This window comes from Neophocaena asiaeorientalis, unplaced genomic scaffold (genome assembly GCF_003031525.2).
Source record: "Neophocaena asiaeorientalis asiaeorientalis breed wild unplaced genomic scaffold, Neophocaena_asiaeorientalis_V1.1 scaffold110, whole genome shotgun sequence".
Classification (NCBI taxonomy): Eukaryota; Metazoa; Chordata; class Mammalia; order Artiodactyla; family Phocoenidae; genus Neophocaena; species Neophocaena asiaeorientalis.
The window spans coordinates 6,851,879-6,860,523 of record NW_020175053.1 but is presented as its reverse complement, the minus strand read 5'-3'; the positions used below and the strand labels follow the sequence as shown (position 1 = coordinate 6,860,523).

The window sequence follows — 8,645 nt, the reverse complement described above, 5'->3', positions numbered from 1 at the left end:
GTCCTGACCCTGCTCCACTGCCCCTCTCCCCGAGATGTTCCATCAGGCGGCCTGTTCCAGTAGCCAAGAGCCTGGGTTGGGTTTCAGATTCTGGTGCCACCTCTCCCCATCTGAGTGGCCCCGGGCACAACGCTTAACCTTTCTGGGCCAGTCCATACTCCTGTCCAGTGGGGGGGGGTGGTGGTAGAGGAGGGATGACTGTGATCCTGTGTGGAGCTGGTTAATGGGAAAGACGGCACTCCCCCATCCCCCCCAGGGTCCGGACCATCTCTTCATTACCTTCCCAAGGCTGGGCCTTGCCAGGCTCCCATTAGCGTTCCCTCCCCCCACGAGGCTGGAGGACTAGGGCAGGGAGCAGCTCTCAGTCAGTAAAATCCCATACACTTAATGTGTGCAGGCCTGTTGTTGGTGCAGGCATACAGCTGTCCTGTGTGGAGGAGATTTACAGCAAATCATCTGACATCTGGCAAGGGCTGGGGAGGAGGTGTTCAGTTCGGGAGACCCAGTGGGAAGTGATGAGTGAGAGAGGCCTGTGGGAGAGGAGGCAGAGCAGGGTGGCATCTGGGGCAGGGCCCTGAGTGCAGAGGGCCTGTTGGAAGCACAGGAAGGAGCCCTGGGGGCTGGGACAGGGATGGTGGAGGAGAGGCCACAGGGCGATGGGAACCCCCGTGGGCTTTGCACAGAAGAGGGGCAGGATGTGACCTGGGTTGGCTGTCAGGTGGCAGATGAACTGGGGCAGGAGGGCAGAAGGTGGGAGAGAACCAGGGAGGGTGAGGGTGGCTCTCACAAGTCTGGGCGGGGGACAAGTGGCCTGTCCCATCCTAGATCCAGTTTGGAAGGTAGAGCTGGTGTGTTTCTCAGTTGATCCACTCTGGGAGAGAGCAGAGTCTCCTTCCAGCCTCCCAGCCTGGAAGGACAGTCTTTACCCTGAGATGGAGAAGACTCGGGGTGGGAGGGGCTAGTGGGGAGGAGGGCCCCCCTCGAGGCCTCCGAGGCATTGTCAGTGTCTGGATGGGACCTAGGGAGCTTCCCCAGGGAGCTAGAGTGGACAGAGCAGGGGAGGGTAAACCAGGGGAGGGGTGCCCAGGGGGGAAGGAGGAGAGTGGGGCAGGCATGGAGTCCCAGGGGCCGTGGAGGCAGAGGAGCTTCCTGTCTGGACTGGGGAGAGAATGGGACAGACACTGGCACAGTGAGCAGGCAGTGCTCTTGGGGAGCTTTGCCAAGGTGGCTTGGGCAGGTTCAAGGTGAAGGTTTAAATCACCGCAGCTTCATTTGCAGTAACAGTGATCTATGGGGGGGCAGCCTGCAGCACAGCCTGCTTGCTGAGGGGCCTGGATTGACACCCCAGGGTCCTTCCCTAGTGTAGGAGCTACCCCTGCACTGGGCCATCTTTCTTGTCATCTCACTTTCATAAGATCTGAGAAAAAGGGCCTGCCAACCTAGCCCAGCCTTTTCTGCCAGCCCGTCCCAGAAGGAAAAGTCCCACAGACTCATCCTCCACGTGGGCTCTGTCCTGCCGGGGAGCAGGGTTAGCTCTGTTGGGTGGGGCCTGGGCACCAGCCATGCTGGGAGGACCAGGTGAACTCAGAACTAGAGCCTGCTCAGCATGGGCTGGAGCTCACAGCACAGCCTTGGCTGAACTCATAGTTTGTGCTGGACACATCTCGACTCTCTTAATCCTCCTGCCAAACCTGTGGGCCCCATTCTACAGATTTAGCAGCTGGAGCTCAGAGAGGTAAAGTTCTGTGCCCAAGGTCACACAGCAAGTGGCAGACCCAGTCATCCAATCCAGCTTAGTGTGGCCCTAAAACCAGGCTCCCAACCTGATTACAGAGCCATGCAGCCAGGTCGTCCAGGATGGAAGGTGGTCAGTGTTCCTGGGCCATCCCAGCAGGCCATCTGGTGAGGCTGCCTGCAGGAGGGACCTCTACAGAGGCTCTCCATCTGGAGACCTGGGTTCATACTGGCAGAAGAGGCAGGAGGGTGATGGGCCCTTGGACCTGGGTCTCCCTACAGATGGCCATCTCGGAGCTGGGTGGGTGGGGACAATGGGGGCCAGAAAATCCAGGCCTGCTTAGAGTTCCTGACTCTGGTTTCCAGTTTTTTGTTTTTTTTTTTTTTTAACAGCAAACTCAATCTATCATTGTTTGCTGGCGATGCTTTTTTTTTTTTTTTTTTTTTTTTCTTTTGCGGTACGCGGGCCTCTCACTGCTGTGGCCTCTCCCGTTGCGGAGCACAGGCTCCGGACGCGCAGGCTCAGCGGCCATGGCTCACGGGCCCAGCCGCTCCGCGGCATGTGTGATCCTCCCGGACCGGGGCACGAACCCGTGTCCCCTGCATCGGCAGGCGGACTCTCAACCACTGCGCCACCAGGGAAGCCCTGGTTTCCAGTTTTATTTGTGGAAAATAAGGTGGCCCATTCCTTGAAGTTTGGGGTTTTATGGATCCTGTTCCCCAGGCCCCATATCTTTGGCCCAAAGGAGAATCCAGCCCTTTCTGGGAGAGGGGGCTCCCTTGGAGTCCGGGGGCCCCATCCAGGGTGTGGTGATCATTTCGAGCTGGGAACGGTTGGGGGGCATCTTCTGAGGGGTGTGATATGGAGCAGCTGCAGCCTTTCCCTTCTCAGGCCATCCCACCCCCACCCCAGGGTCCTCAGGCCCCTCCCACCTCCTCCCATCACCATATCCCGCTTCTAGATTCACATCCTTCCCAAGAGGCCCTCTCCTTTTCTCTGAAGTGTGAATGGTGGCTATGTGCCTTTAGCATTTGGCTGAAGTTCTAGGTCTGATGGGACCCTGCAGAACTGCAGCCTGAGTGTCTGTTCCTTCTCAGCCTCCTTTGCCCCACAGTGTGGGCACACCCTACCTCAGCCCTCATGGCCCTCACCAGTGGCCATGGCTTCACTTGGGCAGGGCCTCCAAACCTTTGTGCCTACACACCCCATAAGCCCAGGGCTTGGGAGGCTGCACCACCCTGATATGGGACACATAAATTTTTCCCCTCCTACTGTACCTTGTAAAGCCAAATAAAATTAAACAAGATTTTATGAAATTTCACGGAGAGGACATTCTAACGTTGCCTTCCTCCAGCCCAAGTCTCGCCCTGGTGCTCTGCAGCCTTCAGTTTTACTTTCCTTACTCAGATGGAGGACTCCCTGGGTGTACCTTGCCCCTCTCCAAGTGGACACCTCGCTGTGTCCACCACACTCAGAGACAACCCATCTGCCTTGGTGCTCCAGTTGGGCATCCAGATGTGCCCACCCGGCCCAGCCAGTCCTGTCACTGCCCAGGTCACGTCATATCTGGATCACTGACACCCATCTGGCCAGACCCCCACCCCCAGGGATGCCCTAGATCTCCATGCCTGAGCAGGTCCTGGAGGCCCAGGGACCTTTGCCCCACCCCCACCTCACTGCTGCCCCTCCTGGGACATGTGGGGTCTCTTCTCTGGCCTAGTGGATGGGGGAAGAGGGCACAGATCAGGAGGAGTGACGAGACCCCTTGTAGAGGGAACTGGGAAGTTCTTGGAGGTGGTCTGCCATCTGCCGCCTCCCAGTGTCTGCTCTAGAGGGCTGGAATTTGTGTCTTATTCGCTTCGAGTCTCCCAAACCTACAGCAGTGCCGGGCACACATGAGCGCCTTTATAACCACCTCCCTAGGGCAGGGTGGAGGTTACTGGGGGACCCAGCGAGGACTAGGAGTGGGTCCCGAGCTCAGGCGCCCTCTCTCTGCCTGCAGCTCCCAGGAGCTCACTTGCTGCGCTGGCTGGAGGCAGCAGGGGGACGAGTGTGGGATTGGTGAGTAGGGCACCCTGGGACTTGGGCAGGGGGCGGGGTCACGGAGAGGAGGGATAGTGTGGGGGCTGAACTCGCAACAACTTGGGCGCGTCTCGTCCGCAGCTGTGTGCGAAGGCAACTCCACGTGCTCGGAGAACGAGGTGTGCGTGCGGCCGGGCGAGTGCCGCTGCCGCCATGGCTACTTCGGTGCCAACTGCGACACCAGTGAGCGCGGATTGTGGCGGGCGGGGCAGTGGGGCAGGATCCCAGAGATGGGCGGGGCCTGGACTGGAGGCGGGGCCTGATAGTGGGCGGGGCCTGAGTCGGGAGTGGGTCCCCGGGGGCGGGGGGCTGGACGCGGGCAGGTTCGGGCTGGGTCTGGGCCCCGTCGCGAGCACCTGGGCCTCCCACCCTCTCCGCTCGCTCTGCAGAGTGCCCGCGCCAGTTCTGGGGTCCCGACTGCAAGGAGCTGTGTGTCTGCCACCCACACGGGCAGTGCGAGGACGTGACGGGCCAGTGTACATGTCATGCGCGGCGCTGGGGCGCACGCTGCGAGCATGCGTGCCAATGCCAGCACGGCGCGTGCCACCCGCGGAGCGGCGCGTGTCGCTGCGAGCCTGGCTGGTGGGGCCCACAGTGCGCCAGCGCGTGCTACTGCAGCGCCACGTCGCGCTGCGACCCACAGACGGGCGCGTGCCTCTGCCACGCAGGCTGGTGGGGCCGCAGCTGCAACAACCAGTGTGCCTGCAACACGTCGCCGTGCGAGCAACAGAGCGGCCGCTGCCAGTGCCGCGAGCGCACGTTCGGCGCGCGCTGCGAGCGCTATTGCCAGTGCTTCCGCGGCCGCTGCCATCCGGTGGACGGCACGTGCGCGTGCGAGCCCGGTTACCGGGGCAAGTACTGCCGCGAGCCTTGCCCTGCCGGCTTCTACGGCCTGGGCTGCCGCCGCCGGTAAGCGCGGGCCCCGGCCGGGGAGGGAGAGGAGGGGCAGGCGCCGAGGGAGCCGGGGTGAGGCGGCCGGGACCCCGCCTAGCCTCCTGCCCTTTCCCCAGATGCGGCCAGTGCAAGGGCCAGCAGCCATGCACGGTGGCCGAGGGCCGTTGCCTGACGTGCGAGCCCGGCTGGAACGGCACCAAGTGCGACCAGCCGTGCGCCACCGGTTTCTACGGCGAGGGCTGCGGCCACCGCTGCCCGCCGTGTCGCGACGGGCACGCCTGCAACCATGTCACCGGCAAGTGCACGCGCTGCAACGCGGGCTGGATCGGTGACCGGTGAGCAACCTGTGTCCGCCTCAGACACGCAGCCCCCAGCCGGCCTCCCCCGATTGCCCTCCGCGGAGGGCTCTGTGGGCTTAAGGGTCGTTTGCCTGTTTCCGCTGACGCCTCCTCCCCGCGTTCCGAGGTGTGAGACCAAGTGCAGCAATGGCACCTACGGCGAGGACTGCGCGTTCGTGTGCGCCGACTGCGGCAGCGGCCACTGCGACTTCCAGTCGGGACGTTGCCTGTGCAGCCCGGGCGTCCACGGGCCCCAGTGAGTGCCCGGGGACCCAAGGGGTTTGAGGGGTCTGTATCCGGCACTGGGCTCCAGCCAGACCCCAGGTGCTGCTGCGTTGGCCGACCAGGCGGGACCCAGGCTTGGCCCCTCAGCCTTGGCCCCCATACTTCAGCTAGGGAGAGACAACAGGCTCTTTGGGGCAGTTTCCTGCCCTGGGGTGGAGCCAGCGCTCGAGCGGGATCTAGCGACCAGGTCAGCCTGTGGCCAGTGGGTTCCTTGAGGGCTGCAGGGCTGAGGTGACCCGGAGATGATGTGGAATGAGCAGGGATCTCCACGTACAGCCAAGGGTCTCGTCTGGCAGCCCCTTTTCCCCCCACAGAAGAGTCAGCCCCAGCAATGAGCACCGCGGCCAGTGTCCACGGCCCGTCCCCCAGACTCCGTCCCACTGGAGTGCACACATTTGTTTCCAAAACATTGATCGCTCAGGGTGTGCTGGAGGTGGGGGTGGGCTGCAGTCCCTAGAGAATGGAGAACCCGGGGCCGGGCCGGGGCTGGCTGGCCGCGGGGGCGAGGGCGGGAGGCGTAACCGAGGGCCGCTTGGCTCTCCCAGACCCCACGACCCTCCCTGACCTCGCGCCCCCGCAGCTGTAACCTGACTTGCCCGCCCGGGCTCCACGGCGTGGACTGCGCCCAGGCCTGCAGCTGCCACGAGGACTCGTGCGACCCGGTCACCGGTGCCTGCCGCCTGGGTGAGTGGGTGAGGGCGACCCGGCGGGGGCGCGGGGGCTGCCGGCACCTCGCTGACCCTGCGACCCCCACAGAGACCAACCAGCGAAAGGGCGTGATGGGTGCGGGCGCGCTGCTCGCCCTGCTCCTCGGCCTGCTGCTCTCGCTGCTCGGCTGCTGCTGCGCCTGCCGCGGCAAGGACCCCGCGCGCGGGTGAGGCTTCCAGCTCCCTCCCTTCCCCGGTTCCGGCCGCGCGGGGTCTGCAGCGCGGCGCGCCGTTCCCGGCCCCGCCCTGGGGGGCCCCACCCTTCGTTAGCTCAGGCCCCGCCCTCCTTGAGGTTCGGCTCCCTTGGGCCTCTCCCGGTCTTAGGCCCCGCCCCTCCGCTCAGGCCCCTCCCTCCCTGTGGGTGGGCTCCCACGGGCTCGCCCCGCCCCTCTGGCACAGGCACGGCCCCGCCCCTTCGCTCAGTCCCCGCCCCCGCAGGGAGCTCTCGCTTGGGAGAAAGAAGGCGCCGCAGCGCCTATGCGGGCGCTTCAGCCGCATCAGCATGAAGCTGCCCCGGATCCCTCTCCGCAGGCAGAAGCTGCCCAAGGTCGTAGGTAAGGATGACGTAGGTAAGGAGTCTCCGGGGAACACCCCCCGACGCAGGAGGCTGCTGGGAAATGGGTGTGACGGGGTCGGTGTAGGAACTGCAGGGCCTTGAGTGTCGATGTGGGGGCGTGGGGAGGTGCGACCAGGGGGAGGAAAGAAGGATTGCGGATGCAGGGGAGCCCTGGAGGAAGGCAGGGGTCCTACGTGTGCGGGCAGGTGTGGTCCCTGTCTCGGTGACTGTGTGTGACTGCATGTGTGGTGTGGTGGGGCAGTGTGGACTGGACATCCGCGGCCGGTATGTCCCCGCAGTCTGCGGGAGTGAGTACACTGTCGGTCCTGATGCGAGCCGCAGGTGGACGCGGGCACCTGTGAGTGGGAATGCCCTGCCACAGGAAGACCCGCCTCCGGCCCGGATCCCCAGCTGTGCCCTGGGTCTTCCCTGGAAAGTGGGCAGGCTGGTCCCTCGGCCCCCACCCTACCTCAGGACGGGGCTGGGTGCGGGGCGATGCTGCTTCTCTCCTTCTGCCTGCACTGACTCACACTGGGGTGGAGTCCCTCTGCGTCTTTCCCACTTGTTTCCAAAGATGAGGGGGATGGGGAGATGAAGTCTCCTGGGAGGTAAAGATGCAGACAGCTGAGAAAAACCCCTGGGCCCACTCAGCAGAGTGGGATTTATGGGCACAGATGTGGGAGCTGGAACCCACATCCCATTTGTGAGAGGGGGATGGGCTGGCCAGCCTCTGGGATTCCCCCGTTGTGGGGTCTATGTCTGTGGAGGCTGTGCCTAGGGGTGCAGCCTGCTGAGACGGCTGAGGCAAAGGGTGGCTTCACCACTGCACATTTGCATTCAAAAACTGCTGCAAGACAGGGTCTGAAGCGTGGCTTGGAGGCCCTGATGGGCTCTCCCAGCCAGGTGCTCTCTCTTTTCCCAACTTTCGGCCCGACCTCACTCAGCTCCCTGGCCGTACACTAGCCTGTTGAATTGCCTGTCCCACCCACTATCTTGGGGTAGGGCTGGCTTGGGTCCCTCCATCATTTGTGGCAGGAGAGCTGGCGAGGGCACTGGCTGGGGCAGGCGGGGCCCCTGGCAGCTATGCCTCCCTCCTTCCCCAGTGGCCCATCACGACCTGGATAACACGCTCAACTGCAGCTTCCTGGAGCCACCCTCGGGGCTGGAGCAGCCCTCGCCATCATGGTCTTCCCGGGCCTCCTTCTCCTCCTTTGACACCACGGATGAAGGCCCCGTATACTGTGTACCCCACGAGGGTGAGTGCCCCTCTGCTTGGGGTGAGGACCCCTCTCTCTCTGACCCAGTGAAAGGTTCCAGCTGAAATTTCTGTGCTCTAAGGGACAGGCAGCATGGGGAGGAAGGGCTAGTGATGCTGTTAACTGGGGGGTGGATACACAGTTGAGGTTGCAGAGTGGGCTTCTTTGCTGCCCAGCACCAGGCTGGGGTAGGGTCTGGGGAGGTAGCCACAGCCCAGGTTCACTTCTGGGGAGACCAGGCAGAGAAAATTCCGGGCCTGGGGAGGAGGTGGCAGAGGAGACAGGAAATGGGGTTTGCAGGATATGGGGACACATTTCACCTGAAGCCTTGGCTCACAAACACCAAGAAGCAGCCTGAATAGCTGGGCTTCTGGCCTCTCTCTTCCCCAGACCACCCCCCTGAATGACCTTGGGCAGGTGACTAACCTCTGAGCCTTAGAAGGCCTTTCTCTTAAAGAAGAGCTATGAATCGAGGGTCAAATGTGGTGATGGTGGCCCCCCAGGCTGGGGATGTGGTGGGGGAGGGGTGCGAGTCCAGGCCGAGTTGGGGCTGCAACCCAGGAATTAGCCCCACTACCCCAGCCCTCCACCTCCGGGGCTCTGAGCTAAGTTTGTGGTCAGTGCAGTGAATGTGCCAGGCATGTCTGGATGCCACGGCGACTGAGCGCCAGCTGGGGCGGGAAGAGGAGGGGAGGTGGGGCGCCAGCGAGGGTTTGCTCTTGGATGCTGGGGGGCCAAGCTCTTTCCGGAGGAGGTGACCGCCCCGCTCGTCCCTTGTCAGAGGCGGCAACC

The 8,645-nt window shown here is 63.3% G+C and overlaps 1 protein-coding gene across 1 annotated transcript in view; it reads left to right on the top strand.

Moving 5' to 3' along the window:
• The first annotated feature begins 3,529 nt into the window (after positions 1-3,529).
• Positions 3,530-8,645, top strand: part of SCARF2 (scavenger receptor class F member 2) — a 6,719-nt gene continuing 1,603 nt past the window's right edge. Inside the window, exons 1-10 of the mRNA XM_024763674.1 lie at positions 3,530-3,796; positions 3,899-4,000; positions 4,207-4,726; positions 4,828-5,046; positions 5,177-5,305; positions 5,915-6,018; positions 6,091-6,208; positions 6,480-6,595; positions 7,701-7,853; positions 8,635-8,639. Coding sequence (XP_024619442.1) covers positions 3,631-3,796; positions 3,899-4,000; positions 4,207-4,726; positions 4,828-5,046; positions 5,177-5,305; positions 5,915-6,018; positions 6,091-6,208; positions 6,480-6,595; positions 7,701-7,853; positions 8,635-8,639 — 1,632 coding nt within the window. The 5' untranslated portion in view covers positions 3,530-3,630. The remainder of the gene's footprint in view (positions 3,797-3,898; positions 4,001-4,206; positions 4,727-4,827; positions 5,047-5,176; positions 5,306-5,914; positions 6,019-6,090; positions 6,209-6,479; positions 6,596-7,700; positions 7,854-8,634; positions 8,640-8,645) is intronic.